Source organism: Boleophthalmus pectinirostris, unplaced genomic scaffold (genome assembly GCF_026225935.1).
Source record: "Boleophthalmus pectinirostris isolate CB_2022bp ecotype Guang Dong unplaced genomic scaffold, ASM2622593v1 HiC_scaffold_20, whole genome shotgun sequence".
NCBI classification, from domain to species: Eukaryota; Metazoa; Chordata; class Actinopteri; order Gobiiformes; family Gobiidae; genus Boleophthalmus; species Boleophthalmus pectinirostris.
Window position 1 is genome coordinate 8,806,849 of NW_026571153.1, and position 20,883 is coordinate 8,827,731.

Consider the following 20,883-nt stretch of genomic DNA (forward strand, 5'->3'; position numbering starts at 1 on the left):
CTCTCTCTTTCTCCCTCTTTTCTCTCTCTCTCTCTCTCCAGCTATCTATCTGTCTGTCTATCCATCTATCTTCTTTTCTCTTTCTCCTTTTCTCTTTCTTTCCTTCTCTGTTGTTTCTTTTAAACTCCCTGCTGCTCTTTTTTCTCTCTCTCCCTCTCCTTCTCTCTTTTTTCTTTCTGTCTTCTGTCTTTTCTCTCCCTCCTCTCTTTTTCTCTCTCTCTCCATTTCGAGGTTTGTAAACTGACAACTGAACTACACAGTATGATTTTATATATTACGAGTAGAAAGTGTTGAGCTGAGTTGTGTTTTTTACGTTGTTTTATTTTGTGTTGTTTTATTTTGTGTTGTGTTATTTTGTGTTGAGTCGTGTTATTTTGTGTTGAGTCGTGTTATTTTGTGTGTTTTTTTGTGTGTTGTGTTGTGTTGTTCCTGCAGGAGTGAACATCCTCTGGCTCTGCTCTACTGCCACTCCACCATGGAGCACCACCACTTCGACCAGTGCCTCATGATCCTCAACAGCCCCGTACGTACACTCCTCTCTTCTCTCCCTCTCTCTCTCTGCCTCGCTCTCCTTCCCTCTTTTTATCTTCCTCCTCTCTCTCTTCTGTCTCTCTCCTTCTCTCTCTCTCTCTCAGCTCCAGCTCTTTCTCTCTTTTTCTTTTTATCTACCTCCTTCTCTCTTTTCTCTCTCCCTCTCCTCTCTTTTTATCTACCTCCTTCTCTCTCTCTCTCTCTCTCTTCTTCTTTATCTCCTCCTTCTCTCTTTCTCTCTCTCTCTTCCTCTTCTTCTCTCCTTCTCTCTTTTATCTCTCTCTCCTTCTCTCTTTTTATCTTCCCCTTCACTCTTTTATCTCTCCTCCTTCTCTCTCCTCCTCTCCAGCTCCAGCTCTTTCTCTCTTTTTTTCTTTTTATCTCCCGCCTTCTCTCTTTTCTCTCTCCCTCTCCTCTCTTTTTTCTCTCTGTCTCCGTCTCTCTCTCTATCTCGCTTCTTTCTTCTCTCGTTTCTCTCTCACTTTTTCTTTTCTCTTCTCCTCTCTCTTTCCCTTTCCTTTCTTTTCTCTCTCTCTTCTTGTCTCCTTTTCTCTCTGTCTCTCACCTCTCTTTTCTCTCTCTTCCTGCTTTATTTTCTCTTTTTTCCTTTTCTCTCTTCTTTCTCTCTCCCTCTCCTTCTCTCTTCTCTCTCCCTTTCTCTCTTTTCTCTCTCTCCTTTTCTCTTCTCTTTCTCTTCCCTTCTCTCTCTCTCTCTCTCCTCTATTTTCTCCTCTCACCTTCTCTCTTTCGCTTTCTTCCCTTCTCTCTTTTCTCTCTCTCTCCTTTTCTCTCTCTCTTTCATTCTCTCTTCTCTGTCTCCGCTTCTCTCTTCTCTCTCCTCTCCTTCTCTCTTCTTTCTCACTCTTCTTAAATCTTTTCTATCTCCTCCTTCTCTCTTCCCCCCCTCTTTTCTCTCTCTCTCTCTTTTCTCTTTTCTCTCTTTCCCTCCTTTCTTTTCTCTCTCTCTTCTTGTCTCTTTTTCTCTCTGTCTCCTTTTCTCTGTCTCTCACCTCTCTTTTCTCTCTCTTCCTGCTATATTTTCTCATTTTTCCTTTTCTCTCTCTCTCTCTCTCTCTCTCTCCTCTATTTTCTCCTCTCACCTTCTCTCTTTTGCTTTCTCCACTTCTCTCTTTTCTCTCTCTTCTTTTCTCTTCTCTTTCTCTCACCTTCTATCTTTTCTCTCTCTTTCATTCTCTCTTCTCCATCTCCGCTTCTCTCTTCTCTCTCTCTCCTTATGTCTTTTCTCTCTCCTCCTTCTCTCTTCTCCCCCCTTCTCTCTTTCTCTCTCCTCTTTTTCCTCCTTCTCTCTCTCTGCCTCACTCTCCTTCCCTCTTTTTATCTTCCTCCTTCACTCTTTTCTCTCTCTCCTTCTCTCTGCCTCCCTCTCCAGCTCCAGCTCTTTCTCTCTTTTTTCTTTTATCTCCCTACTTCTCTCTTTTCTCTCTCCCTCTCCTCTCTTTTTTCTCTCTGTCTCCGTCTGTCTCTTCTCTCTCTATCTCGCTTCTTTCTTCTCTCGTTTCTCTCTCCTCTCTCACTTTTTCTTTTCTCTTTCTCTCTCTCCTCTCCTTCTCTCCCCTTTCTCTTTTCTCTCTTTCCCTCCTTTCTTTTCTCCCTCTCTTCTTGTCTCCTTTTTCTCTGTCTCCTTTTCTCTCTCTCCTCTCTCTCTTCTTCCTTTATTTTCTCTTTTTTCCTTCTCTCTCTTTTTTCTCTCTCCCTCTCCTTCTCTCTCTTTCCCATTCTCTCTTCTCTCTATCTCCCCTTCTCTCTTTTTTCTCTCTTTTCTCCTTCTCTTACCTTCTCGCTTTTCTCTCTCTCCTTCTCGCTCTCATTCTCTCTTCTCTCTCTCTCCCCTTCTCTCTATCTGTCCTTCTCCCTCCCCTTCTCTCTTCTCTCTATCTCTCCTTCTCTCTTTACTCTTTCCGCTCTTTCCTCCTTCTCTCTCCCTCTCTCTCCTTCTCTCTCTCATTCTCTATTTTCTCTCTCTCTCCCCTTCTCTCTTCTCTCTATTCTCTCTCCTTTTCTCTTTTTTCTCTCTTTTCTCCTTCTCTCTCCCTCTCTATCTCTCCTTTTCTCTTTTTTCTCTCTTTTCTCCTTCTCTTACCTTCTCCCTTTTCTTTTTCTCCTTCTCTTTCTCATTCTCTCCTCTCTCTCTGTCCCCTTCTCTCTATCTCTCCTTCTCCCTCCCCTTCTCTCTTCTCTCTATCTCTCCTTTCTCTCTTTACTCTTTCCGCTCTTTCCTCCTTCTCTCTCCCTCTCTCTTTCTCTCTCTCTCTCTCTCTCTTTTCTCTCTTCTCTCCTTCTCTCTTCTCTCTATCTCTCCTTTTCTCTTACCTTCTCCCTTTTCTTTTTCTCCTTCTCTTTCTCATTCTCTCTTCTCTCTCTGTCCCCTTCTCTCTATCTCTCCTTCTCTCTTTACTCTTTCCTCTCTTTTCTCCTTCTCTCTCTCTCCCTCTCTCTTTTCTCTCTCTCATTCTCTCTTTACTCTCTCTCTCCTTATCTTGTTTCCCTCTTTTCTCTCTCCTTTCTTTCCTCCTTCTCTCTCCTTCTCTCTCAGTCTTTCACTCATCTTTTCTTTAGACCCTGACAGTGACACAGTCCAATGTAGTTTTAAAGTGATTTTAAACTTTTAAATCATTTATCACCTTTAATTTAAATCCACATTTAACAACAAGTCTTTTTCGTCGCATTGGGCCTATATTAAAGAGTTTTATTACGAGCTGAATAGTTATAAAAGCGTCAGAGAAGGTGTAGGCTCCTTTTAGTCACACATCTGGCCATAATATTATCATTTTCAATTATTTTTCATATTAACATTACCGAGATGCGTCTAATAAAACTTTTCTGAAGAATGCCACTTATTACGATAGACAAACACATAAAAACTCTACACGTTTATTGTAATTTCCTGTGATTCTGTCGAAGTGTGGATGACAGGTGGCCTTTTTGAGCCTCTTGATTTAAGTGTCCACGGTGGAGGACGTTTCAGAGGACGCGGTGTCAGAGTGGAAAAGGTTACGGCGCGTTTCAGTCTCTCGGATCTTTAATGAGCGTCTGCGCAGGTCCACACTTCTCCTGAGGGAAGGTGAAGTAAAACCCACTCCAAACCTCAGATAAAACAACAGGTAAAATAAAAATATACAAGATAAATATTAAGGCCGGGTTTCGTTAAGAAGCTGCCGATACGATACATGTCTTGATACTTGCGATTCAGTACCATATATTTCAAAGCGATTCGATACGGTTCAGTAAAAATAAAGGCTAAATCATGGCTGCGGTACTAAAAGTCTTTGTTAAAGGACTAAAACAGGACTAAAAAAGGACTAAAACAGGACTAAAAAAGGACTAAGCTAGGACCAAAACAGGACTCAAACAGGACTGAACAGGACTAAAACAAGATTGAACCAGGACTAAAACAGGACTACAACAGAACTGAACTAGGACTAAAACAGGACTCAAACAGGACTGAATAGGACTAAAACAGGACTGAAAAAAGGACTAAACGAGGACTAAAACAGGACTAAAACAGGACTCAAACAGGACTAAACTAGGACTGAATGAGGACCAAAACAGGACTCAAACAGGATTGAACCAGGACTAAAACAGGACTACAACAGAACTGAATCAGGACTAAAACAGGACTAAAAAAGGACTGAACTAGGACCTAAACAGGACTAAAACAGGACTGAACTAGGACTAAAACAGGACTAAAAAAGGACTAAAACATGACTAAAAAAGGACTAAACGAGGACTAAAACAGGACTCGAAACAGGACTAAAACAGGACTAAAGCAGGACTCAAACAGGACTAAACTAGGACTGAATGAGGACCAAAACAGGACTCAAACAGGATTGAACCAGGACTAAAACAGGACTACAACAGGACTGAATCAGGACTAAAACAGGACTAAACAGGACTAAACAGGACTGAACTAGGACTAAAACAGGACTAAAAGGACTGAGGACTAAACAGGACTAAAACAGGACTGAAAAAGGACTAAACGAGGACTAAAACAGGACTAAAAGGACTAAAACAGGACTAAAACAGGACTAAACTAGGACTGAATCAGGACCAAAACAGGACTCAAACAGGACTGAACTAGGACTAAAACAGGACTAAACAGGACTGAACAGGACTAAAAACAGGACTGAACAGGACTAAACAGGACTAAAGGAAACAGGACTAAACAGGACTAAAAGGACTAAAGGACTAAACAGACTGAATGAGGACAAACAGGACTGGAAAACAGGACTAAAAACAGGATTGAACCAGGACTAAAACAGGACTACAACAGGACTGAATCAGGACTAAAACAGGACTGAATGAGGACCAAAACAGGACTCAAACAGGATTGAACCAGGACTAAAACAGGACTACAACAGGACTGAATCAGGACTAAAACAGGACTACAACAGATCTGAACTAGGACTAAACAGGACTGAATCAGGACTAAAACAGGACTAAAACAAGATTGAACCAGGACCAAAACAGGACTAAAATGGGACTGAACCAAGACTAGTGCAAAGTGAATATGAAACACAAACATTTTAATTATCAAAACAGTGAAAATTGGGACAACTGGGAGATTCCTTGTATAAAACTGGGACAAATCACTGGTTTTGGATAAATCTTCTGGAACAGAGGACTCAAAACTGGGACTGTCCCGGGTAAAAAAAGGACGTCTGGTCACTCTAATCTCGTGAGAAAACGTACGTTAAATCTGTCCAGATATGATGAATTTATTTATTTCTGTTTATTTTTACAGCTTTTATCCATCTGTTCTTTTTAAATCCAGACACCGTGAACCACATGTGTCCAGTCGTGAAGTTCACATCTGCACATTTATAGAAAAACATACATTTCTAAGCCTATAATCAAACCTGTTTCCTTGCGCCTCAGAATCCGGCGCTCGCAGTCATGTGTGGGCTTAATGCGACCGCTCGTTCTAGAAAGCCCTCCACCCTGCACACGCACACTTAGCCTTAGCATTAGCATATGTGTATCTCTGCATCGTCTGGTCGCCCGGGGAAACCTTTGAGAGCAGGAAGCGGGAAATCGACCCGAAGCGCGCTCATATATGTGTGTTTTGCCGTGTGCCTCCGCCAGGGGAACCAGATCCTGAGCGGGCTCTCCCTGGACGAGTACAAGGCCACTCTGAAGATGATCGAGAGGGCTATTCTGGCCACGGACCTGGCGCTCTACATGAAGTGAGTACATGTCAGGGCCAGATGGAGCCGGGCGCCACAAGAGCACGTCATCTACTCACAGCACAGAGCAACGAGCGTGACTTTAATTCATTATGGCACTTTTATAAAACTAGGCACGAAGATGAGTGGTGTAACATTTAAATCGCACACGTGAAATTAGAAATATATTTTACAAAACTATGGAGTAAGAAAGCTTTCAGAAATATTTGTGTGCATGTTTGGCTGTAGTTGAGCGTAAAATAAATATTCGTAAACTCTCGAATGAATCCAGTCGTATATAAAATGTGTTGTGTGTATTTTATCCATCAGAATACGAGTTGAAAAGTTACGTCAAGAATTACAATCACAAAATGACTAGGACTAAACCAGGACTAAAACAGGTTTAAAACAGGTCTAAAACAGATCTAAAACAGGACTAAACCAGGACTAAAACATGACTAAAACAGGTTTGAACTAGGACTGAAACAGGATTAAACCAGGATTAAAACAGGATTAAACCAGGACTAAAAATGGGACTAAAACAGGACTGAACTAGAACTAAAACAGGTCTAAAACAGGACTGAACCAGGACTAAAACAGGATTGAACTAGGATTAAAACAGGACTAAAACAGGACTAAAGCAGGACTGAACCAGGACTGAAACAGGATTGAACTAGGATTAAAACAGGACTAAAACAGGACTAAAGCAGGACTGAATCAGGACTGAAACAGGACTAAAACAGGACTGAACTAGGATTAAAACAGGACTAAAACAGGACTAAAGCAGGACTGAATCAGGACTGAAACAGGACTAAAACAGGACTGAACTAGGATTAAAACAGGACGAAACCAGGACTGAACTAGGACTAAAACTGGATTAAAACAGGACTAAAACCGGTCTAAATCAGGACTGAACTAGGATTAAAGCAGGACTGAACAAGGACTAAAACAGGACTAAAACCGGTCTAAATCAGGACTGAACTAGGATTAAAGCAGGACTGAACAAGGACTAAAACAGGACTGAAACAGGACTAAAACAGGACTGAACTAGGACTAAAACAGGACTAAACCAGAACTGAACCAGGACTGAACTAGGACTAAAACAGGACTGAACTAGGATTAAAACAGGACTAAAACCGGTCTAAATCAGGACTGAACTAGGATTAAAGCAGGACTGAACAAGGACTAAAACAGGACTGAAACAGGACTAAAACAGGACTGAACTAGGACTAAAACAGGACTAAACCAGAACTGAACCAGGACTGAATCTCGGGACAGGCCCGGAGGTGCGCCCGTGTAGACCGTCGGGTGACCGCAGGTGAAAGGACAGATGCAAAATGCAAAATTCCGGCAACTCGCTCAATGTTTCTTCTGCTCCGTAAATAAAGCCTGTGAAGTGATGACGTATTTTTGACACTAAAGTCGCGTCTGTGAATTTGTACATCAATTCTTGATGTTTTAACTTTTCAATTAGAATATACTGTATCTCTCTAGGACTCATTTAATCATGGGTTACTAATTATTGCTCTAAAAGAACATATCATTTTATCATTCTAAATGAAAATTTAAAATTTACTGGTCACACAAAATACTTGGTGAAGAAGATTAAGATTAGTCTCAGTTGCTTTCGTTTCATACGTAAAGATCTATCGCTCCACACTTCTAAAATATTCATGAACGCAATGATCTTCTCTCATCTGTCTTATTGTATCACCTCATGGTCCCAGGCCTCCTCAACTACATTAAAACCGCTTTGTTCATTATACAAACTGACCCTTAAGATCTTTGACAAAAAGCCCAAAAACTGGCACCACCGTGAAATTACAAAGAAACATCAACTTTTTAACTTTGAAAATTTTATCAATTTTAACAATCTTAAATTATTTTTTAAGTGTCTTAACCGCAATACACCATTACACTCAGAATTTGCCAGGACCATAAAATGTTCACACAGAGCGAACACAAGAGGCGCTACTAGTGGTAATTGTGTTGTTCCTAGGTACAGGACGACTCTTGGTCAGTCCTCGTTCTCTTTTAAAGGGGCTAGTCTGTGGAACGGTTTAACAGCTCATTTAAAATTGGAAACCAACTACAACAAATTTAAAAGGAAATTAAAGTTATTGTATATTTCCAGTCAAAACTGCATCCACTAAAATCTACTCTATATATTTTATCTGTATGTAATTTATGTGTCTTGTACTTTCTGTTTTTATGCATGTAGTTTATATTTTTATATGGACAGGTGTTGAAAACTAGCGCTTGTGCTAAAACACTCAAAGCAATGCATCTGGCTTGTCTAATGCGATTGTGATGTCCTTAATAAACATAATAATATATTTTTACTGTAAGCTGTGTTGCTTCTCCATAGATTTGACCCGTAACTTGGCCTGGTGGCATGGGTGGTTTCTTTTTGTAGATCAATTTAATGTCATACTGTGGAACATTCTGGAAAAGCAATGGAGATAAGCAAGTTGTGCATCCTCACACGGTGCACCTTTAACTAAAGCACTTCCCAGACATTTAACACGTCTGATCTCTTCTTTGCAGGAGACGAGGGGAGTTTTTCGAGCTGACCAAGAACAGTCAGTTTGTGTGGGAGGACGAGCAGCACCGCGAGCTGCTCAGGTACGCCCCCTTCAGTCCGTCTCTGTCACAGCACAGAGCGCGGAGCAGAGGACATAACTGGAGTATTGAGTGTCGGCGGAGCTGTGGAGCCTTTTAAAGCCCGTGTTGTGTTGTGTCGTGTGTGTTTGCAGGTCGATGCTGATGACAGCGTGTGACATCTCAGCCATCACCAAACCCTGGCCTGTGCAGAAACGGGTAAACACCACGAGAGATTGGCTCTGTACTCAAATAACCTGTTAAAAGAACTGTATGTACGAGTTAGATTTTAAATTCCTGAAACATGAGCAATCTGTGAGGATAAAATCAAATATACAGTAAGTTTCACTGATGACAATTTTAATGCTCATTTATTCTTAGTAATGTTGTTTCTGTTGAAATTTGGCGTTTTGGTTTTCAAGGTGATTATACTAAAACTGCAAAATTTATTTATAACGCACTTTAAAAACAACACAGGCTGACCAGAACGTAATTAAATAAAAAACTATAAAAACAATAAAACAACATATGACAAAAAAAATAATCTAATGAAAAAACAAAATAATAAAACAACATATGACAAAAAAAAAATCTAATAAAAACAAAATAATAAAACAACATATGACAAAAAAAATCTAATGAAAAAACAAAATAATAAAACAACATATGACAAAAAAAAATCTAATGCAAAAACAAAATAATAAAACAACATATGACAAAAAATCTAATGAAAAAACAAAATAATAAAACAACATATGACAAAAAAAATCTAATGAAAAAACAAAATAATAAAACAACATATGACCAAAAAAAATCTAATAAAAACAAAATAATAAAACAATATATGACTAAAAAAATAATCTAACGCAAAAACAAAATGATAAAACAACATATGACTAAAAAAATCTAATGAAAAAACAAAATAATAAAACAACATATGACAAAAAAAAATTAATAAAAACAAAATAATAAAACAACATATGACTAAAAAATAATCTAATGCAAAAACAAAATAATAAAACAACATATGACAAAAAAAATCTAATGAAAAAACAAAATAATAAAACAACATATGACAAAAAAAATCTAATAAAAACAAAATAATAAAACATCATATGACTAAAAAAATAATCTAATGAAAAAACTAAATAATAAAACAACACATGACTAAAAACAGAATCTAATAAAAACAAAAAACGTAAAACAACATGTGAATAAAAAGAGAATCCAATATTTAAAAAAAAAACATATGACGAAAAACAGAATCTAATAAAAATAATCTAATAAAACGTCAACATCTCAAACTGTGTCAAAGGCCAAAGTGAACAAATGCGTTTTCAACATGCGCGTGTGATTATCCAATCAGAAATCAGAATGAGCCTCACTTGAGTTTCTCATTTAAACACAAATTTCCTCTCTTTGATCTGATTGGTCGGCAGCTAAACCCCAGCTCCTGCAGTCAAACATGGGTCAGTGCTAGTGCAGCCCCTGCAGCTCAGTGAGTGATTTCTGGAGGTTCTGAGCTTCACATGAGTCTGTCTTTATACTGAGAATGAGAAAAACTTGCACGCTTCCTCGATCTGCAGGCGAAGTCTCTGGCAACACAGGCTCATTTATAATTGTAGTAACTTTAAAAGCCTAAGAAAGCAGGCTACATACAGTTCTTTTAAAAGAAAAAAAAATGGGAGTTGTTTTAAGGACACGTACCACAAGAAATTTCAATTTTTGGTAACACTTTATAATAACTAGGTCTTCATGAGAAGAAAAAGGAAATCCTGGAAAATTCATGGAAATTATGTAAATTCAATGAAAGTTTTGGAAAGGCAGGGAATTTTAGTATCTCTTTCACACAATTACAGCATTCTGTTAAGTTCTCATTAGGCTATTATGATTATTTCCAAATGTCTGCACCTTTTTTTAAAGACATGACAATAAATGCACTGACAGTATTTTGAATGTTAAAAAACTATAATCCCAAACCATAAGGTGAGTGGAAAGAGTTAACATTTCATATTTAGCCCTAAAAGTCTGATCAATTCTACACATTTAGGGTGCCGTAAAATCATGGAAAATTCACTTTAGGTCATGAAAATGTCATGGAAAATTTTAGAAATTTTGTCAGTGAAAAAGAGTGGGAACCCTGAGAAAAAGAAGATTCAGGTCTAATAACTAATTCATAAATATTTTAATCTCCTAATGCTTAAAATGTAGTTATAATAAATGTTGAATTAGGAGCAGAATGTTAAGACAAAAATAAGGGACAAATCCATACAATTCGAATCAAATTAACTTACATGTTACATCCAAATTAGCAGCCAGTTAATAATATAATATTGACTGAATAGTTGTTGAGTTGTTTTCAGTGTTTTTTTTTGTAGCCCAAACTCAGTCTGCGTGTTTATATTTGCCCGTCCCTCGTGTGGTGGTGCCAGATTCTTCCTCCTTTACTCTTGACCGTCCCTTGTGATGTTCGTCAGCCTCATTAGTGATGCTGTTCTCGCTCATTACTGAAGCCAGCTGTGACCTTGTGCTCACATAAACAGTAAACAACTCTGCATTTTAGGTTAACAGTATTCCTGGTGGTACTGAACGCGCTCGTCTCCATGGAGATGTTATTGCTCTGCCCTAAAGGTTCCACTGAATAGCATTAAAAACATTTATTTCAAGTCATTTTATTGCTCAAAAATACCTTAAAAAACATACATTCGTACTCTGAGCGGGGTCGCCTCTGCAGAGATCTGACATGTAACTTGACCTAGTAGCGCCACCTGCTTGTCTCCATGTGTAAGTTTAATGCCATATTTTTTGCTGCCTTGCCTAGAATGCCAACTTCAACTCCATGGAAAAAAAACTTTAAATTTGAATACTTGTAATTATTATAAAAGTGTAAGTAAAAAGTATAATAGTATAAAGTATTTTTAAAAATTGTAAACTTATTCTGCCAGCTCAACAAATCTGTTTAAATCAATGTTTTATTTTTAATTAATTTTTAAAAATAATTAAATAAACTGTATGTAAGATTTAAAATTCCATAAACACAATCCATCTGTGTTTTTAAATATGAGGTAAACATGTTGAAATCAGATATAGCTTTTACTGATAACAATTTTAATCCTGATTTATTCTAGGTTTTAACAACTGGACATGTTGTTTATGTTATAATTTGTTGTTTTGGTTTTCAAGACGGTGATCCAATAAGAAAACAGAACAAACCTAACATCAGTCTCTCATTTGGGTTGCCAGTTTCAAAGCTAAAATCCAGCCTGTTTAAACCTTAAATGGCAGTCCAGGTTCAGTTGCGGTTTCAGTTTTTGAAAACAAGAGTGCAGGCTACATACAGTTCCTTTAAGGTCCCATATAATACACAAAACAGACTCTTGTAAGTTTTAAGCCGTGTTAGAATGTTGTTACCTCATCAAAAACAGACCTGGAGTTGTGTTTTGTTTCATTCACACATGTTTGAGTAACTTTATTATTAGTCTGTCTACATCTCCAAAGCTCAAATGTTCTGTTCCACCTTGTGATGTTAAAAAGCAGTATTTTTTTTTAAATATACAGTTACATTTATGTAGCCTGATTCATCAGCCGGTTTCACTTCGTGGAAACTGTCTGACCGCACAGCATTAGGATTCGTTCACTCGACGGTAGGTGGGTATTTTTTTAACCAGTCACTGCTATTTGGTCGTGACGTATGTAATGCACCAAATTCCGTAGGAAAAAGGACAATGACGTTTTTCCCCTTGATAAAATTCACCAAACATTCTCTTTGTTCCGACTTTAAATCCTCAATCTCGGGAATCGTTGCCAACACAGAATGTCTGTCTTTGTCTACATTCATCTCGACCGCTTTGTTTACTGTTGTGTTGTTCCACAAAAGGGACCCAGACAGGTGCTTGAGTTTGACATCATGGCTTCACAGCTCACAGCTGATGGGCGTTGCACGGGCCACAAAATCTGGGGTTCTTGCAAACCGTCTACTGTATTCCTATTTCTGATCTAGTTGCTGGAGAGAAATAAAATTGTGTGGAGGCACTAGGTGGCTCCAGTCTGGCTAAAATTAACTTTTAAGCTCAGTGAATACAGGCAATTCCAGGACCGAAATCATCCAAATGGTTCTAGTGAATGTGTATGGAGTTTCAAAACACTGCGCAGCCCTTCCTGTATTACCACATGACATCACAAGGTGGAACAGTGTGTTTGCTGTTTGAGATAAGAACTCTAAATATGCAGGGTTTGTGTATTTAATCTCCCACATGTGTGAATGAAACAAAACACCACTCAAGGTCTGTTTGTGATGAGGAAACAACATTATAGGTAAAAAAAAAGTGTAAAATGAGCCTGTGTAAATGTACACTGCTGGCCAAAAGTTTTAGAACACACTTTTTCCAGTTTTTGACTGAAAATTAATCAGTTTATCGTGTCATTGCACACTGACATGAAAGTGTAGAACAAATAAGCAATTTAAGTTGAAAAAGAAATCACTGAATCAATTTATAGACCAAAACGTATTCTAAACTTTTGATTCATGAAAGTGTCCAGACATAGCAGATATAACAGCTGAACACACTCGTGGCTCGTTCTTTTTACAATAGAAATCAAATATTCTTCAGAAAGTTCTTCCCAAGTTTGTTGCAGAAGTTCCCATAAATGTGTGGCACTTGTAGGTTTCTTGGTTTTCACTCTTCTGTCCAGTTCATCCCAAACCAGCTCGATGAGGTTTAAGTCTGGAGACTGTGCTGGACACTCCATGTTTTTTCAAGTTTACCATTTTGTTATTTTTTCCTGAGGTAAATTTGGCAGAGCTTGGACTTGTGTTTTGTATCTTTTATATTTTTTTTAAACCTCTGGCTATTCAGCCTTTGTACCATTTCAAGCTCTTCACTGAACTTGAACACGACTGTAATTGCAATAAATAACTGGAAAAATTAGGATGTTCTAAAACTTTCGACCGGTAGTGTACATTACATCGAAGAGGCTTGGCTTAGCTGATTCAAATGAACATGGAACATTCTCATATGCGGATAAAAGTACCTTACTCCATCAGATTTAGTGTAACTGCTACATGTCGTGCCTGAGTCGTGTGTGTGATCTTGTTGCAGATCGCAGAGCTCGTGGCCACAGAGTTCTTTGAGCAGGGAGATAAGGAGCGAGAGGAACTGAAGATCGAGCCCAGCGTAAGTGCCTCCTCCTCTCTCTGATCGAGTAACACACTGTGAACCACACGGATTTGAGGCCTTATAAAATGTTATGTTAACTTGAAATGACTTTGCTCTGTATTTCAGGACCTTATGAATCGTGAGAAGAGAGACAAAATTCCCAGCATGCAGGTGTCTTTTATTGACGCCATCTGCACTCAGTTATATGAGGTAATTCTATAACCGCATTAGCTTCACTTTTAGAGCTCAAGTGTTTAAATCTAAAATACTGGATTTGTCAAATATTGGAAGAGAGTTTCGTGTTTTTTCAGAAGATTAACTTGCCCAAAATGACTGAAATTACTTATAACATGGCTGCTAATGTGACTTGACTTAAGGCCGACACACACTACAGGAGAATTTGCCTGATTTTGGCAGCGATTTCTTCTCCCTGGGTTCGAGGAGATTTTGTGTTTTGATTTTGAAGCCGCAGAGTTCCTCATGCGTGTGGCGTCAGTGTCAGATCATAAGCACCAAACATCAGCAACACTACGGAAACAGCTGATAAAACAGAGCACCAAGAGCAGACGGAGTGACGGACACAGAGATGCAAGATACAAACTCGGGATATACCGAAAATAATGAGAAGACTTTATTACTCACGTCTCGTAAAGCTCTAAATTTCAAGTGCAGCATCTCATCCACATTATCCATAGAAATTATCCTTCGCAAATAATGACTCCAGTCCACAAAACTATGCTATTAATCCAATTTGTGTCTTCTTTAAAAGTAAAAAGGCCGGAGTAGTTCCTCATGTGTGTCTGTTTACATCCACATGGCGCACGGATCGAGATGAAGCTGCAGATTAACGATAGTGACTCTACTTCCTGTGGACTTTATTGCCAAACTTTTATGCTTTAAAAATCATGTATCTGAAGAATTGCACCACTTTGACTTGTCTTGTGTCTAAACTAGAAGTGCAGAGCTCTGATCTTTTGAACACTTAAGAGTCTGAGAGCGAGTGGTTTTACTGTCGACAGGAAACAGCTGACACGATCGCACTCACAACTTTATATCCTGTGGTCCGCAGACATGTCCCGCTGCAGTCTTTGCGATCGGAGATTTTAAGTCTCGTAAGATTCTCCTCGTGTCTGTGATGTGCGCTTTTGGTCGCATGTTTAAAAATTGTTTAAGACCGAAAAATCCTGTAGTGTGTGGCGACTTTAAGCATGGTCCACTGAAGCCGATCATAACTCTAAAGTCTTATATCACAAAATACACACAAATGTAACACACACAAACATAACACACACAAATTAAATGCACACAAACATAGACTTAACAGAGGAATTTGAAAATCCAAGGTTAATCTTCTTAAGGGTGCACGGGGTCCATTTGTGGTGAAGGGCCCACTACATGCTTGTCTTCATGGTTACGTTAATGCTTTGCCTTGAATGTTCCACAGTATGGCTTTAAATGTATCTATAAGTGACACCACCCACCGGGCCAGGTTACAGGTCAGATCTGAGGTGAATGCATGCTTTCAGTGGATATTAAAAGCATATATGTTATAAAGGCTAGATCATATATTTAATGCCATACTGTGGAACATCCCAGTGAAAACATCTCCATGGAAACAAGGAGGTAGCAAACCGTCCACCACAAAGTTACCTAATGCACCTTTAAACCACAAAACTCTTTCTTAAAACTCATCCCAAAACCTAATTTGTTGCAAGTTTGAATGAAAAAAATGTGAAAGAATATATAGAGAATCAACAATTAATTATACATGTACAGTAATAAAACAAGTGTAGGGTGACCAGACGTTCCTCTATTTACCCGGGACAGTCCTAGTTTTGAGCCTTGTGTCTCCTGTCCCACCAAATTTATCCAAAACTCTTGATTAGTCCCAGTTTTATGCAAGAAATGTCCCTATTTTTGACCAATCTGATCCCTGCCAACAGTAAAAAGAGGCATAAACTGTCATTTGTTTCAGTAAAATATAGAAAAGCTGCTTAAAAATTACCAAAACACAAAGAAAATGTGACTATATTGACTCACATTTTAGTCGTGAATGGCCTCTGCAGAACAATTTTTCTTCATGACGCACTCATTTCACAATTTTATTATTACCAATCACCACAAACCAGGGATGTCAAACTTTTTTATTTAGATTTTTATTTTCTGGTCACCCTGCACCAGTGGAATATTGTTGTGGATCTAACTGTAGCGCTTGTGTCTCTGTCCCAGACGTTGGTTGGCATGTCGGAGCACTGCAGCCCCCTGCTGGAGGGCTGCCAGAGGAACAGGCAGCACTGGAAGCATTTAGCCGAGGAGTGCGAGAAGGGCCTGGTGAACGGGCTGGTGTGAGCCGCGGACGCACCCACCAGTCCACTGTTTAATCTGAATGAATGTCAGGAGGGAGGCATGGTGTGTGGAACAGCCGGGCTCCAGTGTCACAAGCACCACTGTCAGTCTGGAGGTTTTTACTGTGCTCAGTCTGGCAAATGGTTAGCAGTAGGACATTTTTCTACAACTCTTTACGGTGTTTCAATTTCATTTTCACTTAGTCTTTTCGTCTGTGCCAGTGTCAGAGGTTTGTAGTCCTCAGTTACTCAGCAAGACTTCAAAGAGTAACATTACTTCAAAATCATTTTAGTAGAAGTAGAAGTACAAAGTAGTGGTTCAACAAATTATTAATGAAGTAAAGTAAGAGTAAAAAAGTGTTTTTGAAACCTGATACTCAGATCGGAGTAACTAAAGTCATTTGATGGACAAGATATTTTCCGGACTATAAGTCGCACCAGCCAAAAAGTGTGTAATGAAGAAAAGTCACACTGGACTATAAGTCGCACTTTTTGGGGGCAAGTTATAGTAATAACAATATAACAGAGAACAACAGACTGTTAATGTCACATATGAACAGTTCTTCAGATAAATATAACATAAACAACAGAACAGAACAAGTTTATCAAACTCTTCGTCTCACTCCAAATCACTAAATCCATTGAATTCTTCATCCTCGGTGTCACAACTCTGTGAAATCTGGAGGTAAACAGGGCGTCACTTCCTCTTCTGTGTAGCTGTCGTCAGACTCAGCATCAGTTCCAGTTAGAATTATTCCGGCCTTTCTGAATCCCCACAAGATGGTTTTGGTTGTCACTGAAGTCCAGGCTTTGTCCATCCATCCAGTGACTTCCAGGAAAGTTGCACAGTGCACCCTCCTGGTGTCACAAGTTTCTCGCTCACTCCAAACTTTGTTTCTGCTGCTCGATTATCTCTGTCAGCTGCAGATTTCACTACTTGCAGCTTGTAATCTGCAAAATATGATTTTCTTTTTGTGGGCATTTCTGTTCAGTCTTCTCAGACGTCTTTATAAGTTTGTTTCAATTTTCAATTTTCGGTGGTGCAGAAGTAATGATGCGATTGACTGACATGATACAGACAGAAGAGAGGCTCTTTCTGCAGGAGACATGTGCAGTAGAGCCAAGTGACAGTGGTACAGGAGTAACAGGAGCAGCAGATACTGACACACAAGACTAGAGCCTCTCACGGCTTCAGTGTGAACATATTAATATATAAATCACAGGAGCACAAAACCATGAAAAAGTGTGACTTATAGTCTGAAAAATAAGATAATGAACAAAATCTGGTGTTTTCAAACAATAGCTTACTTGAGTCTTGAAACGTTTTAAAGAAATTGTACTTTTCTATCATCGTATTTTTACTCCTGTTTGAGAAATATTTTATTGAAGTAACAGTACTCTCACAGCTAGAGTGACTGAGTGGCAAATAATAATGTTTAAATTTGATTCATTTTTATATTTGTATTGAAACTGTCGCTCCCGGCGCTCGTCCCTCACACCATGCTCCCGTCTCCAGCCCCGCCCATGGTCACCGTTGTTTGTATAATTGTCACTTTTTCAGAGACAATAACCAAGTCAGCACTAAGCTATATTTATTATCAGAGCGATGTTTTATTTTTGCACCGAGTGGCTTTATCGTAAGCTTTCTCACACAGGAAGTGATGTCAGCAGCGCCCTATTTACTCTACGTTTCACACTAACAGCTTCATGTCACAGCGCACACTACTGGGGTGGAGTCTTTTGTATGTTCACTCATTGTCTTAACTATTGCATATTTATTTGGTTTGATCTATTTATTATTAGTTTGTATCTTCTCTTGTGGAGAGCACACAGTTCTTAGGACAAGCTGGTTCCCTCTGTATTTAAAGGTGAAGAAACGTTGAACAACTCTTGAAATGTACTGTACGTTTTTGTCTTGTAAAAGAGCCAAAGACTAGGCCTGTGCTTTCACTAATGGGTCTAGCTTTTTCCACTGCCTTGTTGTGATAAAAAGGACCAATATATTCAATTAAAGAAGGAATTTGAACTTTTGTCCCTGATAGTTTTTAATCTATATATTTAATCTATATCCGTTTGCTTACGAGAGAAAAAAAACTTATATGAAAATACTCAAATAGAATCCATGTATCATCATTTGTTCATTTGTTTTTCAATATAAAACCAAAAATAAGAAAATGAAAAAACAACTATTTTCTTCATTATTTGTCTCCAAAACCAAAAGGAAAAAATTTGACAATGATTCGCTTTTTCACTTTTCGGACTAAACCCGGACTAAACCAGGACTAAAACAAGACTAAAACAGGATTAAAACGGGACTAAACCATTTTTAGTCCTGGTCTGGTCCCAGTTTGAGTCCTGGTCTGAATCCTGGCCTGGTCCCGATCTCAGTCCCGGTCTCAGTCCTGGTCCTGGTCCGGTCTCAGTCTCAGTCCTGGTCTCAGTTCTGGTCTGGTCCCGGTCTGGTCCCAGTCTTAGTCCTGGTCCCGTTCCCTGTCTGGTCCCGCCTCAATCCTGGTCTCGTGTCAGTCTCAATCCTGGTCTCACGGTTTTGTCCCGGTCTCAGTCCCAATTTCAGTCCTGGTCCTGTTCCTGGTCTCAATCCTGGTCTCAGTTCTGGTCTGGTCCCGGTCTGGTCCCGGACCTGGTGTAGTCCTGGTTTAGTCCTGGTTCAGTCCGTTTACAGTTTGTCACAAAAACAGGAAATGTACGTTATCCGTTTTTTCCATTATTCATCTAAACACAAAATCGAAAACTGAAAAAACAAAACTTTATCTGTTTTTTCATTTTGGTTTTGGAGACAAATACTGAAGAAAATAGTTTTGTTTTTTTTCATTTTCTTATTTTTGGTTTTATTTTGAAAAACGAATGAACAAATGACACACAGATTGACTCGAGTTTTTGTATTGGCCCTGTTTACTTTTCAGGACTCTCGCCTCTTTACACCTCCAGACTTCAGCTCACACACGACACAGTTTACACAATAGTCCGAAGTATCCAGTAGTTTATAAAATAAGTGCAATTTGACCTGATCTTACCAGCTGTACTTTTATGAAGAACTCGGTGAACTAAGAGTATTGTAAAGTAACGTGTGTTTGTAGGACAGACACGACTGCGGTGGCCAAGAATGTTTGAATAGATGCATCACGAATCTCGGACTTCTGGTCATTGCTCAATCCACACTGGGAAGGATTTTCTGAAAAAGTGAGCATCAAATCGCCATGTTTGATTTCCCAGTGGGATGCGTCTATTGACAAAGCCGATCTTTTCAAGTCTGTGGAACCATAATGGTTTTGTTTCTGGTTCTGATATTGTCATATTTTGGTTTTGGGATTCAGACATTGTAATTGTGTGGTTGTTGGATGTTCTAACAGCGGAAAACGGCTCGAGAAATGAGCTTCGGAAGTTTGCGAACTCCATAAATGCAAAAGAGAATCAGATCTTTGTGACTGCAAACCTCCGTTCAACTGTTTCCGGAATTGAAGAATAGTGAAAAGTGAAGGCGATGGGCAGGATTGATCCACAGGAAAGATGAAAAAGGAAACCTTTGTCTGCCTAAGAAATCATCCTGAGTTTACAGCGAACATTTTTAGATTTAGATTTATTTATTGTCATTGTATGAAATACAACGAAACTTCAACAGAGCAGATCTGTAGCAGTAAAAATTAACAAATATAAACACATCCTCACATCCATACCAATAAAAAACATTTAATAAATAAAATAAATAGATTATTGCACTGAGTCCCTTCAGGCCTTTTATCTGTGCCCATGCCCCTGGAGCACGTCCACTGCTCGTGGATAGAAGCTGTTGCGCTGCCTGTTTGTGCGTGTGAGGGGAGTTTGGAGTCTTCCTGAGGGGAGAGTGTGGAAGAGGCAGTTCCCGGGGTGTGTGGGGTCCAGCAAAATATTGGAGGCCCGTGTGTGGAGACGTGAAGAGTAGATGGTGTCCAGGTTCGGGAGTGAGGAGCCCACCACCTTTTCAGCTGTTCTCACCACTCGCGGCAGGTCCTTCTTTTCAGCAGCTGTGCAGGCTCCAACCATGATGTACCGCAGTACGTCAGAACGCTTTCGATGGTGCACCGGTAAAGGTTGGTTAGGAGCTTCTGGGAGAGCCCGTTCTGGTGGAGTGTTTGTAGAAAAAAACGTCTCCGCTGGGCACGCTTTATAATGCTGATAGTGTTTAGGCTCCAGGTCAGATCCTCACTGATCTCCACACCCAGGAACTTAAAGTTGGAGACCCTCTCTACCTCTTCTCTGTTGATGCAGAGGCCAATGTGATCAACGGAGAAGAGGTTTTGTATGTGGAGAGCCATCAAAACAAAATCCAGTTTGTTAAGTGAGAAGTACAGACGACAAACAGACTGAGCTCGCGCTTTCTTGTTCTTGTGGTTTTACAGCAACATCACGTCTTGGTCTCTTTGCAGTGGAAGATGTTTCTTGGTGAACAGTTGGTGCCTTTCGCTTTGGCGTTGACTTTTTAAATTCGTAACCAAGGCTGAGCGAGGGATTGGGATTTTGCTTTGATGGCGCTTCACATACAAAATGTTCACTGATTTCTTATTGGTCCTTCATGTGCATCAGTAGTGCCCATCGCCTGTGCTTTTCACTATTTTTCAATCCTGTTGGGAAGGGTCACACACATCTGATTCCCTTTTGCATTTATGGAGTTCACAAACCAATTTCTCAAGCCGTTTTCCACTGTTAGGATCCAACAACCACACAATTACAATGTCCAAATCCCAAAACAAAAATATGACAATATCAGAACAAGAAACAAAAGTGATATGGTTCAAAAGACTTGAAAAGATCAACTCTGTCAATAGACACATCCCACTGGGAAAATAAAACAACGACAAAATGATGGCAATTTGATGCTCTTTTTTTCAGAAAACCCTTCCCAGTATGCAATGCGCAATGACCGGGAAGTCCGAAATTCCTGATGCATGAATTTACCAAGGATTTGTCAAAAACGCTAGATTTACACAAACAGCTGATAGTGTGGTTAGACTACTGCAGTACTTCATAGTTATAGTTTTTATCTTGGACTTTTTGTACTTCTATAATGAC

General features: G+C 39.2%; 1 protein-coding gene across 1 annotated transcript in view; it reads left to right on the forward strand.

The window, feature by feature from the left end:
* The window catches only part of LOC110158737 (cGMP-specific 3',5'-cyclic phosphodiesterase-like), a 121,449-nt gene extending 103,621 nt beyond the window's left edge, over positions 1-17,828 (forward strand). The window contains 7 exon segments of the mRNA XM_055156646.1: positions 436-523; positions 5,635-5,735; positions 8,262-8,339; positions 8,471-8,534; positions 13,415-13,489; positions 13,598-13,681; positions 15,701-17,828. Of these exon segments, the coding sequence (XP_055012621.1) occupies positions 436-523; positions 5,635-5,735; positions 8,262-8,339; positions 8,471-8,534; positions 13,415-13,489; positions 13,598-13,681; positions 15,701-15,820 (610 nt within the window). The 3' untranslated portion in view covers positions 15,821-17,828.
* The last annotated feature ends 3,055 nt before the right edge of the window (positions 17,829-20,883 follow it).